Source organism: Mustela nivalis, assembly GCF_964662115.1.
Source record: "Mustela nivalis genome assembly, chromosome: 14".
NCBI lineage: Eukaryota > Metazoa > Chordata > Mammalia > Carnivora > Mustelidae > Mustela > Mustela nivalis.
In genome coordinates this window covers 33,317,087-33,344,400 of record NC_139033.1, presented here as the reverse complement: position 1 = coordinate 33,344,400, position 27,314 = coordinate 33,317,087, and the positions used below count along the sequence as shown (strand labels likewise).

The following is a 27,314-nucleotide window of genomic DNA, read 5'->3' as shown; positions in this document are numbered from 1 at the left end:
TTAGAGTGTGTCCCCACTGACAACTTATGTACAGTGAAAACACTGGGCAACACCTTGATAGGGTGATGGAAATTAACATCAACAATGAGGGACAGATAGAGATCATGCGCCTCCAAATGTGACCCGAGGAAGGGCACAGCATCACTTATACAGTATTTTGACCAATAATGCATAACCTCAATTTAATTACAAGGAAAGAGCAGACAAATTCAAACTGAGTAACAGTCTATTGTGGGGTGGGAGGTGCAGTTGGGTTATATTCTTCAAAAATGTCAATGTCATAAAAGACAAAGAAAGAAAAAATGCCATGATCATTGCTAGGTCAACTGAAAAATTAATATAAGGATGGCAGAAAAAATAAAAATACTGAATATGGTATCTAAAAAATGTTACCCATACCCATATATTCATAAATACAGATGAGGGACAAGCACATGAAGTGGAGGAGGCTTTCTGTAATTCTGGTAAATGTTCTTTTTTTTTTTTTTTTTAAGCCTTTTTGGAAGTTTTAGATGTTTAAAAATGAGATATAGTGAAATGCACACAAGTTGTGTTTTCTTTGCTTTTCTTCACTGTAGTTTATCCCTAGGTAGGTAAGAATACTAAGGAAGTGAGCCAGGCTGCCCTAGAAAGGAATGAGCAATGGCTACATTGCTACTACGGATATGGGACCTCCTATCTGCCGTATATTGTTTATCCACTGGTGTGTGTTGTATATGACTGCATTCGTGAAGTTATGCACTATGACAGAAAGACTTCCCTTTAAATACACAGTTCCCATTCATAGTTCTGTTTTTTTTCTGGGGATTTAAAAACTAACATGTCATGTGAGAGAGAGATCATTACTAATAGTCACCTCACTGAAAATATTACCCACCCCTTCCATGCAGTATATAAGTTCCAGGCAGGGATTTGATCTACATTTATTATTCTCAGGGAACAGAGGAGTGCAGTACCAGAACACAGTACAAACTGAACACGGTTTGTTTTTAAATCAAGGAGGGTCATCAATATTGTTCACGCAAAATGGATATAAATGATAATCTTATTAAATCAAGAAATTTAATGGGAAGGCCTGCAGAACAGCCTCCACCATTTTTAAGGTAAAGTTCCATCCGAAGACCTTTTTCTTTTTTTAATTATGAACAACAAAATTCATTAAAAAAAAAAAAAAAAAACAACAAACCCAGAGGGGTTAAACTTCATGTTACATTATCCATAGGCACCACAAAATGTCTTTTTTTTTTTTTTAAAGGAAAAACCTAGATTCAAGCTTGCCCGTCTTGTCTTCTAGTTGGAAGGAAAACTGTAAGTCCTTAAGTTACTTCTGTTTCCTTCACATGTGTATTTCAGGATCATTACGTAAAGGTACTATAGGGGAATGTCTTTTGAAACATTTAACTGGCCTTATAAAAGGTGTAATGTGTTGGGAGGTGACTAATCAATGTTATTTTCAGCAAGGGAAATGCAGGTAAAACTGAACTGTTTCCTAGTGCCTGTGTAAGAATGGAGAATTTATGAATTGACAGGAAATTTCAGCATAAGAATCTCTCCTCTTCGGGAATCCCTTAGGGTTTTATCAAATGTGAATAAATATAGCCTTATTATCAGGTAAATAATATTCTATCAAGTAATTCTTATTAACACACGAATGGTCACAGAAGTTCTAATTTTCTTTGTCAAATCCCAGCACGAGAAATCATAGCTGGTTATTACTATTTTCATTCAACAAAATTATTTCTTTCAGTAACAATAATACAGATGTAAATGGACAATTTGAAGACATGACTTGATATAATAACATTAACTCATCTGATTTGACTGCCCTCTTACCTAATGTTATCCAGCTAATGATCTGGTTGAAAAGAGGCAGTCCTTGTTTCTTGAGCAAACTGTCATGCGTCGTATACACAACATACATGGATAGCACAATGCTCAGCATCTGAAAGTAAATACAAAACACACCAGTAGAAGAGAAGGTAGTGAAAGACTAATTTATATATAAAAAGAATCCTTAGAAAATTGCTTGAACAACAGGAATCTAACCCCAAAGCTACTGAAATTGGACCAGCTCACCGTCTCACTACCAAGGCTATAGGATAGAGCTCTGGTAGTAAGCAAAGGCCCTCCTTTATAAGGACAAAATAAGGCATTTTACATTTTCAAGAGTAGTCTGATATACGTGATCACACCATATCTATTTAGAAATACTCATTATTAATGTTGAAGATTTTTTAACTCATGAAAATGCAGACGGGGCCATATGGTTGAGTGCCCTCTACCTGTGGCTCTCACCCAGTCATATCCACCGACTCAACACGTATTTGGGGTCTGAATGTTCACCTGGTACTGGGAACACAAGGAACACAATATTCTTCAGAGAATATATATAAATGTGGAGAACTGGTAAACTATGGCTTGTAGGCTGGTGGCCCGTTCCTAGAAATAATGTTTTCTTGAAACTTAGTCACTTATGTGTAATCTACATTCATTCATTCATGTGTAGTCTACAGCTCCGCATACGCTACAGTGGTAGAGCTGAGAATTTACAACAGACTCCATATGACCCACAGCTGAAAATATTTATAATCTGGCACTCTAGAAAATTATTTGCCAACCCCTGAACTAATGGGTTATTTGCTATTTTTAAGAAATGACATAACTGGCTATAAATAAAGTATTATCTTCTAGAGATCAGATTAGCAGCCTCATCACCAACCCTTGAGGTACCTTTAATTTCTCCTATATTTTCAGTGAATTCAGAAAAAAAATTGAAAAAAGAATTTTAGAAAAAATATTATTGATAAAGCTATGACACAATCCTAGGATCCTTTTAATTGCAAGACACATTCTCATGTCAGAGATGTTAATATGTCAAAAGATATTTATCTTGGAATCACCAAAAATATGCTATACAATACAGCAATTAATTCAAATTAATAAAGTAAATGTAAAAACAAATTTCATAACAGATTTGCCAACTCAGGGGTATTTCCAGCAAAGACTGTAAGAATTTTAACATACTTGCTCCTATAGAGTGGGATCCAGAAACATTCACTTCTGCCAAAGTAGTCATAATTATAGGTGAATTCCGTCAAAGCTACCTATGGGCTTTAGTGTAAAGCCAGTCAGTGTACCATTTAAAATGAAATATACATTCCTTTGTTTTGACAGAACACTTGACAAAATATTTCTTCTCATTTTATATGTTCTCTGTTGTTCTTCAAGAATAAAATAACATCTTTTAAGTGTTGTTATACTTTTATTTTAGAGTGTTTTTGGCATTACTTTCTATTACCCCAGCTTTGTTTGGAGGAAATTTTTTGAGAAGACTCCTGTAAGTTTTCTTTTGTCAGTGGTTCTGGATGTGTTCTTTTATCTATTTATTTATTTATTTATTTATTTATTTTTGTTTAAAAAAACCAAACAAGTAGTTTCCATGCTCACAACTCTGTACTATCTCTACAGTTTAAAAACAAACAGACTGAAGCTATATTACTGAAAATCGCACATCTAGTATGCAATGTAACTGGGAATTGACCTGATTTTGAAACCTCAAGTTCAAAGTGTTTTTCACCACACCAACGCCAGCAACCAAGGTGATGTCTACTTTCCCTGGCACATCATCTAAAGTATTAAAATGGCTATTTTTTATATACACATACTCAGAGGCTGCTCTTACGTCAAAGATGACCCTTCCCCTGGCTCAAGGGTGCAATACAAAATCTCAGACCAAAGGAGGCTGCTTACAGCTCAGCTTTTTGGTCAACATGGATGCCTCTTATATCTCCCTAACCTCTGCTCTCTTGGCATCTTTGGGCTACCTCCTGCTGACCTTTTGGCTATTTCATACCTCTTAGAGAATATATTTCCATGTAATATCTTAAACAGAGAACTTTCTTTTCAGCTGGCAGGCACCGAGCAATGTAAATATGATGGCATCTTAAGAACAATATCATTAAGGGGTGCCTGGGTGGCTCAGTGGGTTAAAGCCTCTGCCTTCGGCTCAGGTCAGGATCCCAGGGTCCTGGGATCGAGCCCCACATCGGACTCTCTGCTCAGCAGGGAGTCTGCCTCCTCCTCTCTCTCTGCCTGCCTCTCTGCCTACTTCTGATCTCTGTCAAATAAATAAATAAAAATCTTAAATAAAAAAATAAAAGAACAATATCATTAAATATAACCATAAGATCCATTTGGTCTATCATTAGTATAACATGGTGTTGAAAACCTGTAACTGACCTGAACTAGATGTAACAGCAGCTCTTCATTTATAAAATGATCTTTTCTTTTTAAGAGAGATGTTACAACACACAGGGATAGCAGGAGAACCAGCAAGCCGGCACCCATTCTGTTTTAAAACACAATTCACAATTTTAATTTTTCTTACGATAGTTACTGGAACACATATTATATAAACATGTCAGATATTTACTCTAATGTAGACCCTATCAGTCATTTGGTTTTATCAAGATGAAGGAGCAAAATAGATATGTTGGTATAACAGGAATAAAAATCACAGGATGAAGATGCAGTAAGGGATGCCTGGGTGGCTCAGATGGTTAAGTATCTCCCTTTAGCTCAGGTTATGATCCCAGAGTCCTGGGATTGAGTCCTGCATTGGGCTCCTTGCTCAGTGGGGAGCCTGCTTCTCTCTCTGTCTGCCCCTCCCTCTGCTTGTGCTCTCTCCCTCTGACAAATAAACAAAAAAATAAAATCTCAAAAAAAAAAAAAAAAAAAGATGCAGTAGGGATGGGGTTATTTTTCATTTCTCACAATTTTTTAGTTATCTTTACCTTATTTCTTTGACTTTTTGAACTTCTAAAATTTTTAATCTGTTGATTATTTTGATTTTTTAAACTTTTATACATACCAGTTACCATAATTCTTAGCCTGACTTGGATAAATTTACAGAAAACAACATAAAAAACAGTTATATGAATATATCATCAGTATCTACAACATAAACTTTCTGACTATGAGCACTAATTCACACAAAAAGGATCAACATTTCTATTCCCTACTCTTGTTGGGAGGACAACATGTTTCCTTCTAGCATTGATCTTGGTACTTTCCTCAGCTGCTTGGGGCTAAAGGAAGGGCAGGACGAGGATCACAAAGGCAGCATGCAGGTGAGGCATCTGTACTGTAAAGAAACAACAAGTTACACTTTTTTTTTTTTTTTTTTTTTTGAAGAGAGGGAGGGAGGAGGGTGCGGAGGAGCAGAAGTAGAGGGACAGAGAGAATATTTAGCAGGTTCCGCACCCAGTCTGCAGTTGGACGTGGGCTGGCTTGATCTCACAACCTGAGACCTGAACCTCAAGACCTGAGCTAAAATCAAGACACAGATGCTTAACGGCCTGAGTCACCCAGTGCCCCGATAAATTACGCTTTTTTAAGAACACCAGGTATGGTATGGTTCCTGAAGCTGAAGGACACTGACACCAAGGAAATGGTATACTAATATTACACTGTATTTCTCGCCTCCTAAAAATCTGAGTAACATAGGACAACCGAAATAAGGTTAAGGACACAGTCTGGAAGCAGGCAATACAAAAACTAAGAGAAAAGGAGTCGGTTGAAGAGAAATAAGTAAGAGCAAAAAGCAGGGCTAAAAATGAATGCAAAACAGGAATTCCTAGGAAAATATTTGCTTGTTTTTGTTTTGATTCTTTTACGGGGAAAAAGTAATTACACATTCAACATGGATTACCATTAAAACTTATGAAAATAGCCATCTATAATCAAGATTCTTTGTTTGCTTTTCCTTTTAAAAAAATAATTTGGTATTTTAATTCACTGGCAAATATGTTTTTATTTTAGAGACTTAAGTAAGAGTTATTGTTAATTTTTATATTTTATTTTTCCTTTAATTTTATCCTTAAATGTTTCACATATCTGTCTTGGTAAGTTTCTAAAGAAGGGAGGTGATGTGAAAAATCAAATGGTGAGTAGAAATTTCTCCATGAACCAGGAGTCAAAGTAAAGAAGTTGCAAATAGAGCTACTAAAATACCAGCACAAACTTAAATCACTGTGGAATTTAAATTAAGAAGCATAGAGGGAAAAACATAATTTTTAAAAATACAAATTAGATTTCTCATGTTTTAACACATTTGCATCTTGAAATCATCTTTAGCAAAATATGCAAGTGGCAAATTTCTATGGAGACTATTCATATAATCTCTTCTCCTTTTAGTATATAAATTCTGCTTAACTATGCCAACACTGCTTGAGTAGGACAGAAAGGCAGACTGACCAAAGTGGGGAAACGGGCTTTATAAAAAGACAATAGGAGAGCTCACACAGAAATACGAAGCAAGAAATAAATGAAATACTTGAATTCATCTTCTTACATACTATTATAGTTTATGACAGATGCAAAATGTTTTTACTTAGTAACACTAATAAATTATGACTTAGAAGTATGGTCTTAGAATTCAATACAATTATTTTGGGCTTTACTAATAAATGGATTTTCTGGAATAATTCCTGACTTATTCCATATTAGCAATTCACAGAAATGAGATATATGTGTTCACTGATAAATATCATATAAATAACATAACAACAAAAAATTAACATACACTTAAAAAAATCATTTAAAAAATATTCTTCCTTCAGCTAAAAAAGATCTACCCTCATCAATTAAAGATTAGGTTAAAATGTTTAAAAAGTTGCTTATAAAGAGTTCAAAACAAAGTAGCAAAGATAATTGCATGATTAGAAAATGAAAGGAAATGTTACATGAAATACAGATCATTTAGCTTGTCAAGCACGCACAGGCACATACACACAGAGCCAGTGGATTTCTTGATAATAATTTAAAAGCAAAGGTAATCAATTATTTTAGAGATGTATTTGGGATATATTGAGAAGAAATAAGTGTGATGGCAGCATGCATGTATACAGAATTTTCTAACAGTTTAAGTGGTTAGATATGGTAAAGTTGTCAATTGTCAAGGTACAGAGCTTCCTCCCCTAGAGATCATTACATGCGATTAGAAAAGGAGACAATTTCATTATTCTATGACATATAAAGTGTGGACATGCTCAAAGGCAAAGATGAAGATTTCATCAATGGATATTCTCACTTTTGGCAAACAGAACATTTTTGGCAAACAGAACATTTTTTCATATGAAACCTTTTACTGATTCCTCAATATACAAAAGCTTCTAGACTTTTTTTAATTTGGCATTTTAAATTATCAGTGTTTGGTCCAATTTCATTTTTTTTGAAGGCCCAGAAGCATCTCCAAGGAGCCTTAATGCTCCCCAGAGCCCGAGCCAAAATCTCTGACTAATTATTTGATATTAGTATTTTAACTTTTGTTCATTAGTTTATTTTGAAACTCATGACCAAGATAAGGTTCAGATATCATGGTGTGGATTGAGAAAAACAATTATGTTGAAAAGAAAATAAGTTAAAATATTGTCCATACACTAGAAAGATATCTGGCTTTCGTCCTACAACAGGCATCAGTGGGAACACTGCCAGGAGCAAAGAGAAGAAAATCCAACTCAGTGAGATGCTCTAAAATAAATAAAAAAGTTATCTTTAGACAAGTATGGTAAAGAAAAGTGTCTTTAGTGTTTCACAGGCTATATGACTGTGAAGACTACATGCAAAACCTTAGAGCTGTTTAAACTGTAAAGCAGTTCCTCTGGGTGGCAGATGTGTCATGTGATAGGTACTGTATTAGGTATAATATGAGCATTATCTGATTACCTTCCCACAGTAACCTCATAAGGTGGGTTATCTTACTCACAATATTTCAGATGAGGAAACGGAGCTCAGAGATGTTAAAGTATCAGTGGTACCAGGTCCATGACCAGCAAATGAAACAGCCAGGATTTAAACCTGGGTCATATTTCACAGCAAGGGCTTCAATCAACTTATGGGACACCATATACTGATGGCATCTAAAGGAAAGCTGGCCTGCAATCGTAATCAAGTGATTGAGCTCAGGAGGGAAGGAAGTAGAAATACTTCTGCAATTAAATTAAGATACAAAATTATCAATCACTCCCTTAGTTGGAGAATCTTCTAAGTTCTCATAGGGTGGAAAGAAGATATTTCTATCCTCCTGTTACCTCCATCAAAAAAGTATCAAAGTGGAAACATGAGCCAATTCTCAGGGCTGAGGGAAAGGTGATTCCTCTGACTTGAGTTCCGAGCACTGCCTCCTAAGCCGCTGGACTGCTCTAGACAATACCATCCTTTTAGATATTTGAGGCTAATGGAATCTAGGAAGCAATTTAGAGAAGGACATACCAGTTCTGCCTCAGAGTATTTCAATCATCGCATGACCAATTCATTGTGATATCAAAGTCTATGTGAATCACTTAAAGGTAACCTCGGTCCTCCTGTCAAAAGGACCAGGCTCTTTATGTAAGGACACGTTCTACCCTTTTCTCTAAAAATGAACAATTCCCTGAGTTAAACACATATCAAAACAAAGTAGTGACTCATCTGTCAGATGTCAAAACAAGTACTTGTACCTTTGCTCGAGTCCGTAGCTGAGTGATAAATGGCCAACACGCGAAAGCTACAAGTCCAGCGGTGAGCGTGTAGCGGTAGAAAAAACTGAGAACCTAGCAATGCATTCCAAAGAAGAAATGAAAAATGAGGTCATTTACAAGGAGTTACATATGAATGAACGAGATCTGAAAATTCTGTAATGCGGTAAATTACTCACTAATACTTCAATTCCCAGGGTAAAGATGAACAGGTGGGCAACCAACTGACTTGGAGGAAAGGTTAACAGGGATAAGACAAAGTCCTGAATGACTCGAAACCTATTTGACAAGATTATTTACAAAAAGATTATTTATACTATACAGTGAACAAAACTTTAGGTGTTGTAGGGTAAAAAATAAAAACTGGGCAAACCTAGAAATCAGGGACTGACTTTTCAATTCATAGGTTATTCAAAAACTAGTACAATCTCTAACAAATTTCTCTCAATGGCTTCTTCACTTCAGTCATTTTTTTGAAAACTAGAAGTATGTTAGGAAAAAGTGTAATTTCTGAATTTGATAATGATCACAAAAATTTGTTTTAAAAATAAACATTAGGGGCATCTGGATGGCTCAGTTGTTAAGTGTCTGCCTTTGGCTCAGGTCATGATCCCAGGGTCCTGGGATCGAGCCCCACATCAGGCTCCTTGCTCAGCAGGAAGCCTGCTTCTTCCTCTCCTTCTCTCCCTGCTTGTGTTCCCTCTCTCTCCCTGTGTCTCTCTCTGTCATATAAACAAAAACCTTTAAATTAAAAAAAAAAAAATAAACATTAATGATAAATAAATGTTTGATCTTAGGCTACACATGAGTACATACAATGAGAGATATATGATCAGAAATAAAATACAATGAACCCAAGTGGACAAAAACCGGAAAAATTTTTAAATTCACCAAGGCTAATCTCATACTGAAATCTCAAATATCTTAACAAAATGAGCATAGGTTTTCCTAATCTAGGTAGAGAAAATCTTAACTGCACTTTTTCTCTGAACTAAATAACCTTTTCCAAACCCAATTTAAGATGCTGCTAATTGTACACTCATTGTAATTAAATGTGAATCCATAACTGCTAAAAATGCATTACATACTTGAGTACTTTACATTTTATGACTGAAAAATTTTTTTTAGCATTTGTAGTGATTAAGTAAGTAATTATAAAAGGTAAGTATCATTTAGTTTATGATCTTTTTCTGACTGAAAACAATGGCCACATAATGTTATCATCTACTAAGTAAATATAACACCAGTCCAAAAAAGAATGCTTCTTTTGTTTTCAACAGTGAATAAGCATGGGAAAACAAGAGATGATTCTGTAAATCATTTAGAAGATCTTATAGGAAAAGTGAATTTTTATGTTTTATTTTCTATATAACCTATCAAAAAGATAAAGATAGAACACAACGTACATTCAAAATCACCGTCCCTCTTAAAGTTTAAATACATACGTCATCTTCATAATGAAGACATTTAATAATTCAGGAGAGGTTCTGTAGTAGAATAGAATTTTCTGCAAGGATAAAACTTCCATTCTAAAAATTTTTAAACCAGGGGGCGCCTGGGTGGCTCAGTTAAGCCACTGCCTTCAGCTCAGGTCATGGTCTTAGGGTCCTGGGATCGAGCCCCACATTGGGCTCTCTGCTCAACGGGGAGCCTGCTTTCCCCTCTCTCTGCCTGCCTCTCTGCCTATTTATGATCTCTCTCTCTCTCTGTCGAATAAATAAACAAACTCTTTAAAAAAAAAAAAAATAAATAAATATTTAAACCAGAATAAATGACACGAGAAAAAAATCTGATTTAAGTGTATATATGTAGCAATCCTAGTCCTTTCAAATGGAGATGCAACACTATGTCCTTTTGTTAGTGTCTTTTTGTCTTATATTTTTAATGTTTAAAATATTAAACATTTTATTTTTTATTTTTTTATTTTATTTTATTTATTTATTTGACAGAGAGAGATCACAAGTAGGCAGAGAGGCAGACAGAGAGAGGGGGGGAAAGCAGGCTCCCTGCCGAGCAGAGAGCCCGATGCGGGGCTCGATCCCAGGACCCTGGGACCATGACCTGAGCCGAAGGCAGAGGCTTTAACCCACTGAGCCACCCAGGCGCCCCTAAAATATTAAACATTTTAATATTAATTTTTATTTTTGATATTTTAATGTTAATATTTTTAAATACTTAATGTTTTTAAAGGATAGAAAATGTGGTCAAAGCTGGAGTTAACAAAAATTAGAATAAAAATACTCATCGTGTCTTGACAAACATGTTGGCCAACCCTGAAAATACCCTTACTAAGTCTTGGCTCTTTCTCCCTGGTGTGCTCTTGGGGTCTGGTTTTCTCAGAGGATGCCTGGATGCCCAAGACCAAGTTTAAATTCTAGGTTACTGGTGCAAATATAGAGGTCACCATAATGTGCAACATGACCCTCGCTCCCTATGAACATGAACCAGCCCAATATTTGGGTGGTTTTATTTTAAAGTGCTTAAAACTCGCCTGAGAGTTCTGCCTCTGATGTCTGCTCTAATGGTAAGTATCCCTCTTACTTCCAGGTTGTAAGGAGGCACTTAAAGGAAGAAACCATGGCCCATGTGAATAAGATCTACCACTCTCTGTATACATTACAGGCCTGGATTTAATTACAAAGTTCCATTTACCTAGGTTGAAATGATAGCTACAAAAAGAAGGGGGGAAATGTGCGGAAAGAAAACATGTACATTTCCTCGTGAAACGTGATGCGCTGGGATCTCAGATGATGAGACTAATTCAAAATAGAAGTTATTTCTGGCAAACTACCATCAATATTAATTACCCTACTTGTCCAGATTTTTCTTATTTATAGAGGATACAAAAAGAGGGGACAAGGTCAATAGTACCTCAGGGCAATAAAGATGAAGTCAAAAGGGAAAGGCAAAACAAAAAGGATGTTTATATGCAACATTTGTGCTGCTACAAATGAAGTGAGAAGGCTCAGAGATTGGAGGGTATTATAAATATCTTTGATGATTCATGCCATAGAAATCTCATGCACTTTAAATACAAATTAAACTGTCAATGAAGTGTAAAATAAGACAGTAAGGTGTGTTACTTACTCTCTCAGCACAGCATACCATATGGGGATTGGCAACAAACAATATACGTAGTAAGTCCAGGGACAGTCTTGAATCAGCAGGAAAAATGCTACTAAAACACCAAGAGCTATAAAACTACATGCCAGGAGGTGGCTTGGTTTCTGAAAATCAAACAGAACATTAAGACACTTCTAAATTCATATTAATTGATAGGTTTTTAAAATCATACCACTACCTGATTAATTGAAGAACTACATTAAAAAAATTTTTTTGTCATTGGAGAAGTATCATTACAGAGAAAAAAGTTGGATATCCTGACATTGCTGTAATTTAAAGGTGATCGTGTTCCTCTAGTTTGTTTGCAAATATGTCTGAACATATTTCTCTTTAGTAACAATCTTTAAAATGTTGACTGAGCTCCCTGACCAACTCACAGAAGCCCATTTAACGCACAATAAACTGTGGGACTTAATCTTCCTTTGGAACAATGCTTCTGTCTATTCAAACTCCAACTTGACATGCTGGCCTCTCCCCATTGCCCAACCACAGTGTGTTCATTCCGTCATATCTTCTCTTCCCAACCACCTGCCAGACAAAAAAGGAGTTCCTCAATGTAAGCCACCTGTGATGGCTTCCATGGGCCACGCGGGCCCATGGGTGCTCTGGGCCAGGAGTAACGAAGCAAGCTTCAGGGACAGACATTCCAGTGACTGGAAAAAGAATGCAACTACAGAGAGCTGGGATGATAATAACAGCACCAGAGGAAAAAACCAGGAATGGAGGGGTTATACGGCATTATCTTTTGTCTGTCCCTTATTTAGTCTCTGTTTTCCCCTTGCATTGCTAGCCAAAGCTAAGTAAGGTGAGAATTAAGAATTACTCAGTGGAGTAGAGGAATTGCAGAGGAGGAAGACAAGAGATTTTTTTCCTCCTTACAATTCCTCCTTACTGGCATAAGATGTCATCAGAAAGGAAGTACGAAACAAGGATAAAGGAGGACATCGTTGTGAAAAGGAAGGTGAAACACCAGCAGTGTGATTAAGAGTTTGGACTACACAGATCAGAACTTAAAATCTGGCTCAGTCACTTGCTCTATTTACAACCACATACAACCATGAACAAAGTAAAAAACTGTAGTGAGACTTAATTTTATCCCATTTATAAAATGAAAATAATAATTCCATATCTACTTATCACGGCCGATAATGTTTAGGTTGTGCAGAGCTTAGCAAAATGTCTGGAATGTCATTAATGCCTAGTAAATAACCGTTGCTTTTATTACCTTCATTTTTACTCTCTCCTCCCTTATTTCTTTGTGTTAGTCCCAAAAGGCATGACAGAAACGTATAAGTGAGTAACAGCACTGGAGATGGTGATGTGCGAGACAGCAAGGGAGGTCCCACAGCCAGGCACACATCTCCAAGGCAAGCGGGTGGCTGGAGTCTACAAGCTGAAGGTGGCCAAGGCATGTACTCATTTTAAGAGGTGAGACTGGTTTCATGTCATTTTGAGAATAGTAAAATAATAACAAAAGAAGTTGAAAAGAATATTTTTTTAAAAATTCCAGGGATTTTCTGGAGTCTGTATAATATGGTGTAATAATCTAACCCTTTGATACCTAAAATAGATATTACCAATGACATTCGCTTGTAGGAAATGAAGTCATGAAGAATTCAGTTCAGCTGAAGTAGAGATTGAAAGGCTTTTTAATAGTAAGAGTGGGGGGCATTTTCTCCTTTATCATTGACTCCCCACCGCCCCCCGCCCCTCAAGACTCACCTGATGGTAATGAGCCACGAGGGGGCATTAGGACCAGTTCTTTGTCCAGCAAACGCTTACTAAGCTGCACTCTCTATGCTGTGCTCCGTGCTAGGTGCTGGCCTTCAAGGGTTTCAAACCATAGAGGTCGAGATAGTATCATGAAACTTGGTTTAAGGGATTAATATTTGGGGATTTTTATTAGGTAATAGGAAAGTAAAGGCAAGCATATGGCAAGATACGGATATTTAGTTCTAAAGCAAGTAACATTTGAACTGGCAAAAAAGCAGAGAAGAGTATCTAGAAGCTACCTGCAGAATACAACGAAGAGGGGCTGTAGCAAATGACATTTAAAGAAAAGAAGATATTCACTGCCTGTAATGGTGATAGATTAAAAACGACTTGTTTGGGGCGCCCGGGTGGCTCAGTGGGTTGAGCCGCTGCCTTCGGCTCGGGTCGTGATCTCAGGGTCCTGGGATCGAGCCCCGTGTCGGGCTCTCTGCTCAGCAGGGAGCCTGCTTCTCTCTCTCTCTGCCTGCCTCTCTGTCTACTTGTGATCTCTCTGTCAAATAAATAAATAAATCTTTAAAAAAAAAAAAAAAAAGACTTGTTTAATTTGGATGACACTGTCATGGAGAAGGGACAGAAATTTTGGAGTCAGACCTAAATTTAATTCCAATGCTGTCACATAGTTGCCCATCCCTTTGACTAACCCATTTAGTCTAAAGCTCTGTTTCCTCAGCTGGCAATGAGGATCGTATCTGTTGCGAGCCTAGGGCTCCCTCCCCCACAGGCCTCTCTACTCAGGAACTCAGGAGGCCATATTACCTCCCTCCTCAGCTGGCCCATGCTGCTCTCTCTGTGTGTCCTCTTCCCTTTTCCTACTGAGCTATCCTATTCACCCTTTAAGACTTCACTTTGGGAGCACCTGGGTGGCTCAGTTGGTTAAGCATCTGCCTTTGGCTGAGGTCATGATCGAGGGTCCTGGGATCAAGCCCCACACTGGGCTTTCTGCTCAGTGGGAAGTCTGCTTCTCCCTCTCCCTTTGCCCCCCACCCCCTCTGCTTGTGCTCTCGCTCTCTCAAATAAATAAATAAAAACTTTCAAAAAAAAGACTTCACTTTGGCAACAACGTCCCCTGCGAAGCCTCCCTACACCCCACTGCAGGCCCCGCATTCCAGCACATGCACCGCTGGGCACAGCTGGGCTTCATCTGACCTCCGAGCTGCTCTCCAGGCCTGCCTTCAGTTAAGGCTAGGGACCCACTGGCATTTTATTCTTCCTTCAAAACTGTCAGGACTGCATCTCTTCACTGGGTTATGAACTCTCACCAAAGAGGAATCAGAACGTTTTTGCAAACAAAACGAAAGCGTTCAAAATACTTTTCATAACCTCTACGGTAATGGTCGGTTTTGTGTTGGCTTGGCTAGGTGACAGTCCCCAGTTCTCCAAACACTGATCTAGGTGTTGCTGTTAGCATATCTTGTATTGTGACTAAAGTCCACAATCAGCTGAATTGAAGTAAGGGAGATCATCCTCCGCAATTGGGGTGAGCCTGCTTCAGTCAGTTGAAAAGCTTTAAGAGCAGAGCGGTGGCTTCCCTATAAAGAAGCATAACTAGTGAGTGTGGCTTCGGCTCCTGCCCGCCAGCTCCAGGCTGCCCCTCCTCAGGGCCTGACCTATGGACTTGGGACTCGCCTAACTGCGCCCGCAATCACATAAGCCAATTCCTTACACAAAATCTCCTAATGTACTGATCCCACTGGTTCTTTCACTCTGGCTTAATGCCAACTCCTCAGTAATGGTTTGAAGTCTAGAGTCCCCCATTTGAGGCCTTGGTTTATTTCAGTGTAATCTAAACTATTGGTAGGATCTTTCATTAGTCCCTTGAACCAACCTTCCGCATTCTCCCCAAATTGAACTATTTATTTTGAAAGTAGTATGAAAGAGCCTGAATTTAAGTATCAGAAAATATTAGTTATTTCATACCCATGTGTCCTTGAAGAAAACATGTATCTCTCTGAGCCTAAATTCCCCCATCTGTATTTATGAGAATCACAACCACCAAATTTAGAGTAGTGTTAAGCTTAATTGAATAACACATGTAAAGCACCCAGGACAGTCCTGGGATAGTGGGGCTTAATAAATATTCCTTATTATCCCAGCATAATCATACATTTTCCCAACTCTGCTTCTGTTTATATCATTCAATTTGCTTCGATTCTCATCTGTTCCCTATAGTTGTTAAATTTCCACCAGGACTTACATTTTCCTGCTATCATCGCCCTCGCTAAAGGGAGCTTCCCTCTTTTTAAAATATGATGGTCTTTATATAACAAACAAAGTATACTGAAGTTGTTAAATGTTAAAACTGTCTTTTCCAATGTCATGCAGTATAGCGACCTACATCTGACAAGGAGATTATGTGGGTACATCTCTTACCCATTTTATTTAATTCCAGGCTCCTTGAGGGCAGAATCTGGATTTTATATTTTTTTGGACAGCCTAGGCAGTAGCTCGCATAATACTATACACTCAATTAAACATTCACTGCATTATCAGATGAATGAATACAGGAGAACTATCAGCCATGAAACTGTGCTGATTCCTCAATCTAAGGACTTCATTATCTTTTCTCAACTATTCTCCGAATATCAAAATAAAAATGAAAAAGCAGTGTCTGGCCCAAGACTGTTTTGAATTCAAATCTCAATTCTTCTACATCCTAGCTCAGTGGCCTTTAGCAAAATACTTAAACAGCTTTGGTTTCCTCTTTTGTAAAACAAAATCATAATGCCTACTTCTAGCACTGTTAGTTTACAATGACAAACTGCAAGTACCCAGCAGAATGCCATTGCTAAAACACAGCTGGTTCTGTTTCGTTTGCTACCATGTCAAAAATGATTCTTGTCCTCGTCCATTTTACATACATTCAAATAATGAAAATTACTTGAGGGAAAATGTTAAGATGCACTAAAGCAGTATAGAAAACTGGAATAGAGGTGCCTGGGTGGCTCAGTGGATAAGCCTCTGCCTTCAGCCCAGGTCATGACCTCAGGGTCCTGGGATCGAGCCCTGCATTGGGCTCTCTGCTTGGCGGGGTGCCTGCTTCCCCCTTTCTCTCTGCCTGCTGTTCTCCCTACTTGTGATCTCTCTCCCTCTGTCAAATAAATAACTAAAATCTTTAAAAAAAAAAACTGGAATAAATACCACTGTTCTTCCTTCCCTCATTACAGCAAAATGAAATATAAAATTGGAAAAAGTTACTACTGGAAATGTTTGCAGACTGTTAGTATCAATAATATATCATCCAAATATATTACTTTATAGAGGATTTGGACACAGTAATAATAATACAAGTGAAGTAAAGTGAAAATGGGATATTCTCCCTAACAAATGATAATTGGCAATATATTTTTAAAAAGTATAGTGTTTTAATGTAGTAAAACCATAAATGTGCTTTTATATTTACTCAGATATATAAAGTACTCTTACAGCTTTTTTTTTAAATTTAAAGTACAGTAAATTACTTAACTCTTAAAACTAGGATTCTTAAAACAAGGATAAATAGAATTTGCATTAAGAATTTCAGAAAGTTGCAAGAAGGTAAGAATAGTTCCAGAAAAGCTCATATATTATTTTTAAAGGGGCATTTTTAGTAAGTGATTTTATTGCTTTCTAGCTTCTAAACTTTTGATAGCAGGTAAAATTAAATATATTGCTTTGAAGTAGTTTTCTGACCACCTGTACTAGAAAGATATGGGACGCTTATAACATGCTAAATAATTATTAAAAGGAATAGAAAATCAACAGTTAATGCCATCGAAGGATTTAAATTGTAAGTTATCTTTATAGCCCTCTTAAGTTACAGGGCCATTATTATTAATATACCCTTTCCCCAACCAGAGAAATAAAGATAACTGAGGGGAAAAAAAAAAAAGACTCAAAACGACAAAAGCCAATGAAAGGTAAGAGTCAGCTTAGTACGACTTGCACATAGTATGAACTCACAATAGCTGATTTGATTCAATTTCTTTCCCCGGTCCTAATGATTTTACACCATTATCTGAATCTTCATTATATTTTTGGAACATACCTTAACTTCTTTGCTGACACCTCTAGTAAGGTTGGAATGAGACTTGATGATCAACAAAGAAGCATAAGACGTCCATCCCACAAAACCAAGAACAACATTGACACCCAAGAAGAATCGGTCGTAAGTGTGATAATAGGACAAGCCTTTCAGTGCAAGATGAATCAGCTCCTTGCATAGGGAGACCTATGGAGAAAGGAAAACATAACTTGCCACATGGGAAGAACCAGAAAACCCAAGTTTTAAAGGCAGGAAAATTGTTAAAATAGAGTGTATAACTGTAAATGATGGATCAAGAACAGATTTTAATTACTCAAGGATCTTCTTGCAAAGTACAAGAAAAATTCCTGAATAGAATGATTTTGAATCTTGGTAAGGAAGGGCATTTTCAGTGTAAACTATGATTTGTGTAGTGATTTAAAATGATTCACTCTGTGGAAATATCTACAGGTGACATACATACAAAAGAAAGAAATGAAGTCTCTCTAATATTGATCCCAAATAGCAGAGATATCCACATTTGTATCATGTTTTATTTTCTCATACCAGATTACCCACGTCAGTTATAAAGCATCATTAAAACAGGAAAAACAATAGCTCGCTGTTTTAAAACCGTAACAAAAATGAGCATTAGAAATGCATGGTATTTTGCTTAGGCAATCTGAGAAACTGAAAAAAGAACTCTCTCCTTCTTTAAAATTATGACCATGTAATAGAAAGAAAATTAATGGAAAACATAGTGGGGTAATTGTTGAGATCTGAAGCTGCAGTATGAATCGTTAGACTTCTGATAGTGGATAGATAATGTCAAATGTAATAAACATATGTTCTGAAATGTTATGCACTTAAGTAGGGTTACAGAAAATTGGGAATACACTTTCTCATTAAAGAAAATGGCAATTGTTCATTTTTAATGCTAACCTAAAAAAGTTTACCCCTGATAATATTTGAAAAAACAGAAGCATTCCATGGCTAAAGCAGCTACTTAGAAAATTCAGTCCTTCCTTAATGGTTTAGGAAAGCTCCCTGGCCAGCCCACTCTGCTCTCCAACATGTACCTTGCCCCTCCCCACACCCAAAACGACCACTAGCTGTTTATATAGACACGGCCTGCATACTTACGGCTTCGTCATACTTTCTCTGCTTTATATATGATCTTGCTTTTCTTAAAATGTTTAGCTGTTTAGATTCGGAAAGCAACCTGCAAAAGAAAAGGTTAGGTTTAAAATGTTTCATTTCCGTGATATATTTTTTCCTAACTAAAAAATAAAAGGACAGTGATGGTTGAGAAAATAAAGAAATGAAACTAAACAAAACAAGAAAAGAAAGAAACCAAAAGTTAATTGTATTACAGCTCATTCTCTGAACTTTCCCCAAAAACAGCTTTGGTTAAACTTCGTTTTCTCCACTCCAAGTTCCAACTCCACACCACATTTACGAAAGTCATATGATCCATCATTTTGGAGAACTGGAATACTCTAGATAACAAAGAAATTCTGACTAAATCAATGTAATTAATGGAACAGCAAATTAGTGGCGTGGTTTCACCGCTCAGCAGTCCTGTGCTCATCTGCACACAACAGACAAGGCAAATCCATATGGCTCTCTGTTCCCTGGAGCTACACAGGGCCTGAGAATTGTCAGAAACTCCAGGCAGTTCAAACCAACAATGAAAGTTAGAAAATAATTTGAATCTCCTTGCCATTCTTACACTACACCATATACGTTTTCTGTTCCCTTACCTTTCGTTTCTCTTTATGTCATTTCCTTGTCCTTATTTTTACCACATAACATTTCTTAAACCTGCTTGTGTGTAAAAGATTTTTGTTAAATTCTTTATTCTTTTCAGCATGTTTGAAGAGGGATATGTATGAAAGATGTATGAGAAACTACAACTTTGACTCCAGGAAAAAAGACGAAGACTAGAACTCGGGAGCAGTAACATTTTATTATTGCTTATATAATTTCCATTGTGTGTATACATTACTTTTTCGTTCATATTTTACTAATAAGCTTTTATTTTTTAAGAAAATAATTAAAACATTAAAGTTTAAGCACAGTTTCTAGCTATGATGGAAAAGCTTGCATATATCAATGCTCCCACCAGGAACAACTAGAAAGCCTGATAAAATAAAATTAAAAATCACTTTGAAGGTGCTGGAGAGCTGCTGAGACCATCAAGAATTGAAGAGTTAAGATCCTAGAGAGAAGCAAACCAGAGAAGTAGACCAGCATTCTACAAAGTATAACCTTTAGAGCATCTGCCATACTTATTTTGGGCAAAAGGCTGAGAACTTGGTCATACAGCTGATACCAGGAGGTAGAGAATCCAATAGAGCCTTTGGTAATCCTATTAAGGCTGCAGAGATAAAACATAAAATCTGTGGCTGCTAATGCAGCCAGGACTCGAGGAAACAAATAAGAGAGTAAAATACAATTTTCTTTCTGGATTAAAAAAAAAAAAAGCCAACACACAAATAAAAAGCTATCTGCAATTTACTTAAACTAATTTACTGTATTAAATTAATGCAGATTCTGAGGTGAAGTCTTAAGGAACTTTCATAAGCGACAACTTCTTTTCTACTCTATGTGGAGAATTCAGGTAAAGCAACAAAGGCCATGTCCTGGTGAGAAGGGGAATGAGCTGGGCATCCAGCAAATTCTTCAGCTGTGCAGGACAACAGAACAAGAAGCTTTGAAGAAAGTCCCTGAAACAAAGGACAGAGGTTTCGGCAGTGTCAGGATATAGAAGAACAAAACTGGTGTTCAGGAGCCACTAAGGACGGGCTCTGGATAACAAACGCCTTCCACTGAGATCCCTGGGAGGCTACACTCGAAGAGCAGACACAGACCAGGGGTGAGGGAAGACGACAGACGCAACACAGCCTTGAGGCAGCTGCCACTCTGGGCCTGTCAGGATAAGGTGAAACCTCTCTGGAGAATGAGATAATCCAGATCTCCCAAAACTTTTACTATACAATGATAAGCATTCATCTAAAAATCACCAGACTCAACAACAGGACAGAATGAAAAAAGACAGCGGAAGCAGACTCACAAATCACCAGCTTATTGGTGGTGTTATCAGGTCCACCTGAAAATAACTGGTTAATACATTCAATAATAAAAAGCAAGATAGAAAACTGCACCAAAGAACTATTTGTTAAATTAATTGAAATGGAAGGGCGCCTGGGTGGCTCAGTGGGTTAAGCCTCTGCTTTCGCTTCAAGTCATGAACTCAGGGTCCTGGGATGGAGCCGGCTGGAGCGGGAGCCCCGCATGGGGCTCTGCTCAGCAGGGAGCCTGCTTCCCCTCCTCTCTCTACCTGCCTCTCCGCCTACTTGTGATCTGTCAAATAAATAAATAAAATATTTTTTAAAAATTAAAAAAATGAAATAGAAATTCTACAACTGAAAAAAATGTACTGAGACTCAGAACTCAGTAGCAGCAAACTGGACAAAGTAGAAAAGAGAGTTGGTGTATCAGAAGACAGGTCACCAGAAAATGTCCTGCCTGAACTTTGAAGAGCAGAAAGACTGAAAAGCACAGAAAAGACTATTTAAAAAAACCCCAAACAACATACAAGTCATTGTGAATAGCCCTAATATTTATACATGTAAATAGAATAGAATAGAATCCTGTAGAGGGAGGGAGAGAGAATTTGGCAGAAGTAATATTTGATGTCACCATTAGGTGACAGCGAGTGTCTACATAGTAACGTGTATGAAAATTTTTTCTTTATTGACTAAATTTTTTACATTGAAAACATCAAGTTTTAAAATAATCTATTACCAGCACGTCATACTTCAGTAAAAAGAAAAAAAGAATGAGTACTAATTGTGCACGTTTCCCTGCTGTGATTGCTACTACTCCAACTTTTTTCACTGCAGAAGGATTATTAAGAATTTTATCATCAATTATTAAGGGTGACTAGTGTTTGGAGGAAAAAGATCTCCTTAAAATGCTGCCCTCTGAAGTATTTATCTTCCACATCTCCTCAGATTTTTATTACAAAATATTTTGCTTGCATTTATTCATGATATTTTAGAGATAGCTAGTGATATCTAGCCTATTGCTTTTTAGAACATCTATTTAGATTAAAGGAAAAATATTTGAAGAAGATAAAGACAGAGAAGGGTTAAGTTATTTCTAGAATAATTTGTGTTCCTTTACACTGACCATTGATATAGAATCTTATTTTCATCTTTTAAGTCATAACTGAGTAAATAAACATTTTCTATGTATGTATGTGATATATAATAGTTACTTTTTTTAAAAGAAGAATTTCAATTTTGCAAGAGAAAATTGCATTTCTAACAAATAATTAGTAAGTCAGATGGGTGAAGTGGTAGAAAGAGTCCCATTAAAATCAGTATTTAAATTTGGTATAAGGGAGGAATTTTAATCCACGTCAGCCAAAAGAAACAAACATACTAAAAAGAACCAAAACAGCTTTTTCCATTTTGATAGAAAACATATTACAATATTTCGTTAAAGTTTAACTATCCCGAGTTCATATAGGGACTTTTAAGTAGAAGAGAACAGCTATTTTTGCTTCGGTTGGCAAGGTATAATATTTCTTTCCCATTTCATTTTCTTCTGAAATACCTTAAGAGACCTTTCTTGTCCTTTTCTCATTTCATGTAATTGTTTTCCTTTAAAGTTATTCTGACCTTACTTTGTCCTCTATAGTCTACAGTTTTCAAAAAAAAAAAAGTGTATTTCCTCCTTTTTGAGGTACTAAGATGTAGGCAAAACTTTCATGCCTCGCCTAGTCATGTAGCGCCACCTGCTGGTTATCCCTTGGCATAGCACAAGGCTTGAGTTTGTTGAGCTGTACTTGTCAGAATAGGTTATTTCATGACTTGACTTTTCCTCTAGAGGTCTTTAAGATATAAAAGATATTATCTAGTTAATTTTTAAAGAATAGGATAACATAGGATAACCAATTACCAAATGGATCCATTGGACTCTTTTACAAGTGTAAGATATGTTAAAGGATCTTAGCAATTAATATTTCTCACATCTTAAAATTAACGTTTGCTATTTCATCACCCCAGGAATTATTACATTATCCATAAATTATTCATGCTAGACAAGACTAAGTAAGACAATGGAAGAATGGTGGAGAGATATCATTAAACTAAAATCTAGGGATGCTGGTGAAATTGATCATGTTAAGTAAAATCTCAAAACTATGACTTCGCATGTCAATATCGTAGATAAATTTTCTCAAACTTGAGAATTGATGAGTGAATTATATATTTCTAAGAAGAAAAAGGAAGTATGTTACTTATTCAAGAGGGAAGGGCTTCACTGAACACCTGTTTGCAACAAAAACTTGAACTGTTTTGCAAAAAGGATCTGTGACAACTGTATATGCCAACATTTACTTGATACAGTTTCTAAGTGGATAATGCTAATATTAAGTGTATACATAAAGGTGACTAGAAGAAAACGGATGGTGTAAACATGAGTAAATTCACTGGATTAGAGAAAAATAGAGAGTCCCCTGTACGCAGACAGTAAATGGCAATAACTGTTTTTCCTGGGATACTGAACATATGCAATAAAAAAAAAAGATACTACTCATAACAAATAAATTACACAGGAATAAAACAATGAAAAATTTATATTATGGGGAAAGTATAAAATTTTACTTAAGGACATAACGGAGGATATGAATAAGTAAATGTTGGGTAGTAATACTTTATATTGTAGAAGTGTCAATCCTCACCAAATTACTTCCTAAATATAGTATAATAACCAAAGAATTTTTCTAATAACTCAAGATACTGATTCTAATATTTATATGGAAGAATACATTACTTTACTGATGCCTATTATTTTTATGACCTCACTTGATCATTTGTGCTGGTGATTCTCATCTCTCAGTTCCCCAACCCAGAGACAAAACCTTTTACACCTATTTTTGTTATTCTGGTAGTCACCTCCATGTTTCTTAATAATATGCTTTTATTACTATTTCTTTTTTTTTTTTTTTTTAAAGATTTTATTTGACAGAGAGAGATCACAAGTAGGTAGAGAGGCAGGCAGTGAGAGAGAGAGGAGGAAGCAGGCTCCCTGCTGAGCAGAGAGCCCAATGCGGGACTTGATCCCAGGACCCCGAGATCATGACCCGAGCCGAAGGTAGCGGCTTAACCCACTGAGCCACCCAGGCGCCCTTTATTACTATTTCTTGACTAGATGACCTGAGGCATTTCCTGTGGACTCCGCACTGACTCTGCCTGTTCTCCCTGCCTCCTCCCCACCCATACGCTTATATTACTATCTTTACGTCTTCTGTTTGCTACATTGGTCACTTTATTTGTCAAAAGATTTTATTTATTTATTTGAGAGAGAGAGCACAAGCAGGGGGAGCGAGAGGGAGAGGGAGAAGCAGGCTCCCACCGAGCAGGGAGCCCCTTGTAGGGCTGTCTCAGGACCCTGAGACCGTGACCTGAGCCAAAGGAAGACACTTAACCAACTGAGCCACCCAGGTGCCCCTGTTCACTTCATTTTTAAGCAAGTTGTACCCCCAACGTGGGGCTTGAATTCACGATCCCGGATCAAGAGTCACACACTCGGGGCTCCTGGGTGGCTCAGTGGGTTAAAGCCTCTGCCTTCGGCTCAGGTCATGATCCCAGGGTCCTGGGATCGAGCCCCGCATCGGGCTCTCTGCTCAGTGGGAAGCCTGCTTCCTCCTCTCTCTCTGCCTACTTGTGATCTCTGCCTGTCAAATAAATAAATAAAATCTTTAAAAAAAAAAAAAAAGAGTCACACGCTCTATCAACTAAGCAAGCCAGGCACCCTACATTGGTCACTTTAATAATGTAATACCTACTTCTCTGTCTTACTTTCTCAACTATATCCAGAATTTCCATGTTCTATTTTATGAGAACAATAGCATCACTACTATTCCACTTACATTTCGTTCCTTCTCTGCCTTCCAACTTGTAACCCTTACATGGACACTGTCGAGACGGGGGACATTTACATTCTGTTCTGTAATCGCAATTGTCTTCCTTGCTTTGTCTAAGGTTTGACTCTAGAAACTGAAAACCAGTATTTGCTCTATTATGGGTATTTAAATACTGTTCACTGAGTAGATAAGTTTTATGCTATGATTAGATTGTCTTGCCTATTTCATTGAAGCTTTAATCTATGTGCCACGGTTCAAATGAATTCTCTCTCTCATCATCCCAGCAGCTGTTCGAAATCACCTGACATATTAGGTTGCTTCATGTTTGAAGCAGGCTTTCTTGTACTATAGGAAATATTTTCTTTTCCCTGAAGTTTCCACTTGTCCTTGTTTCAGGGGATGAAGAAATGTACACCATCCATGTGTGCCATCGTGTTTCCTCCAGCTTCTTATCCAATCCATATATTACAATTCATTTCATTTGGCTATTCTCATTTGGAGGGTTCCTCTCCCAGTTGGTCTATTCTTGTACAATGTATTATTCTGTACATTTTTAGTTGCATTTCTCTTTTTAAAATTTGCATTTTGAACTCTTTCTCTTTTGTGAAGTGTGGGCTTTTTTTGTTTTACAGATACAATAGCTTCTCGGATATTTCTGAGAACTTTAACATTTTTAGGTTCTTTTCTATGCCTTAAATTATTTTCTCAGGAGTCAGTTCTTCATGTGCTCTTAGGTACTTCTTGGTTATATTGCAGGCTTTTGATAAATGGTGATTTTCAGCCAGACAGGTGCACAGGCAGGCCTGGGAGCTTTGCTCAGAGTGGGTGACCACTGGGGAGGAATCAAGCATGCTGCAGGGCCTCCGAGGACACGAGGCCAGCAGTGGCCCTACAGGCAGAAGTTGACCATCAGAGCACAGTAAGTTCATGGTCAGCCAGCAGGCCTAAGTGGAAGAAGGTAGACAGTGTGCACCTGAGCCGTGTACTGAAGAGTACATCTTCCCTGACCAGTCCTTTTAGAATGGCTGGTCTAAACTAAGTCTTGCTTCCAATGTCCTATGTATTTTCTTCATACCAGGAACTGATAATATATTTCTTGTTCATTTATTTTATTATGCTCTGACTGTATCACCAGACTACAGATAAACAGATGCATAAGACATGTATATGAGATAAGATGGGGCAAGTTCCAATCAGTAAAAAGACTTGATTTATAGTCTTTATAAGTACATGTGATAATCTTACAATTAGGGACACTCTCCAAAGGTAATTCTACCTTTAATACATATTATATAATATTTAGGGTAATTAATATCATATGATAATAAGTTGCAAAGCCCTAATTTTGCTTGTTTTTTTTTTTTAAAGATTTTATTTATTTATTTGACAGACAGAGATAACAAGCAGGCAGAGGCAGGCAGAGAGAGAGAGAGGGAAGCAGACTCGCCTGCTGAGCAGAGAGCCTGATGTGGGGCTTGATCCCTGGACCCTGAGATCATGACCTGAGCTGCAGGCAGAGGCTTAACCCACTGAGCCACCCATATGGCCCTTGTTTGTTTGTTTTTTTATCTTCTATTCACACAAATACACACACACAAAGTCAAGGAGGCAATCACATTATTCAGAGAGTAAGGCAATACTTAAGCCTTTCTAGTTTATGAATGCCACACCAGCACTACAGAAGTTGTCAAAAATAACCAATGAAGTCATTTAAATGCATTCCTAACACCCACATTTCAAGGAGTTTCTGTGTATTTTGGTCAAGGACCAAATCCTGCATAATTAAATGCAAATCCTTGCTAATTGAAAATGACCCTTGAGGAGGAGGAACAAAAAAGGCTGAATCAAGCACCCCTCTTCACCTCAGAAGTGCGGAGCCAGGGTTGTGACTCATATCTCCCCTCTACTAATCCAAGGGAGACAGATGTAGGTCAGCAAAATCCTGCTGCCCACCAAAGGCTGCTCTCCTCCTTACCCATCCAATAGTTACCAAGGTCTCCCAGAATTGTATCATGGGCTTTTTCTTGTCATTTTCTAAGTTCTCCTAGGGCCTCCTACATGTGCAACAGTTAACACCACCATGCTGATATCTCCAAACTACGCAAACAACTTTCATCTCGATGTAGAGATTCAAGTCCCTAACTCATTACATAAATTTTATTTCTAACTAATTTCCAATTAGTTCTAACTAATTAACTGATATCTTCGATGTAGGCTAAACTCAGAAGCATTCATCCTTGCCCATAAAACCATCTCATCTTTCTTTCTACAAGCCATAATGAGAACACCACCTCCCAATCAACCAAACCAAGCCTCCCCACACCTTCCCAGGCAGGCCCTGTTCAATGATTTTAATGTCTCCCACATCTCTCCGGGCTCCTTTACCTCCTTTAGGAGCCGTTCAAAAGCATCTGGCAACTGGCCCACTATTTAGAAAAATAATAGAAGAGGCTTTTGCTTTGGAGCCTGCACTAACATAAACAAAAAAGACAAAGTTTCTAAGTATTCTATCCTGTCAGTAGTACTCAAACTCATTAAAAAATTCCTTCTACAAGTTAATTAAAAATATGAGACTTACTTAAATGGTGTGAAAAAAAATGGTAAAATAGCTTCTTTTTTCTGGGTCATTTTCACCTGGGAACCAGATAGAAAAATATTTTAATATATTATAAATGAGAAAAAAATTAGTTTCATTTTGAAATACAAACATCATTAAAATGTCTCATTGGGGATACTTATTACTTTGAAACTAAATGGAATTTTATGTTACTACATTACTCCATAAATATTTAAAAAGAAATTTCAATTATCATATTATCACAATAACCTGAGAATTAATCATACCAAGCTTCTTGCAAAATAACATATTGTAATGTAATTAATACTTGCAAGCTTGCAAAATAACATACTGTAATGTAATTAATAGTTCTTTTACTCTTAGAAAACAAAACAAGCTGCATTA

At 37.1% G+C, this 27,314-nt stretch overlaps 1 protein-coding gene across 9 annotated transcripts in view; it reads right to left on the bottom strand.

Moving 5' to 3' along the window:
• PIGN (phosphatidylinositol glycan anchor biosynthesis class N) overlaps positions 1 to 27,314 on the bottom strand; it is a 103,293-nt gene that overhangs the window by 39,333 nt on the left and 36,646 nt on the right. For 7 of the 9 annotated variants that reach the window (XR_014302872.1, XM_082699381.1, XM_082699378.1 and 4 more), the window contains 9 exons: positions 26,931 to 26,986; positions 18,556 to 18,634; positions 17,437 to 17,619; positions 11,604 to 11,743; positions 8,696 to 8,795; positions 8,499 to 8,591; positions 7,439 to 7,530; positions 4,240 to 4,348; positions 1,834 to 1,942 (listed from right to left, as the gene is read on the bottom strand). Coding sequence is in view for 8 of the 9 variants with exons in the window: in XM_082699381.1 (XP_082555507.1) it covers positions 1,834 to 1,942; positions 4,240 to 4,348; positions 7,439 to 7,530; positions 8,499 to 8,591; positions 8,696 to 8,795; positions 11,604 to 11,743; positions 17,437 to 17,619; positions 18,556 to 18,634; positions 26,931 to 26,986 (961 nt within the window). In the remaining variant the exon portion in view is untranslated. The remainder of the gene's footprint in view (positions 1 to 1,833; positions 1,943 to 4,239; positions 4,349 to 7,438; positions 7,531 to 8,498; positions 8,592 to 8,695; positions 8,796 to 11,603; positions 11,744 to 17,436; positions 17,620 to 18,555; positions 18,635 to 26,930; positions 26,987 to 27,314) is intronic. The other 2 variants (XM_082699383.1, XM_082699380.1) reach the window with 1 other exon arrangement.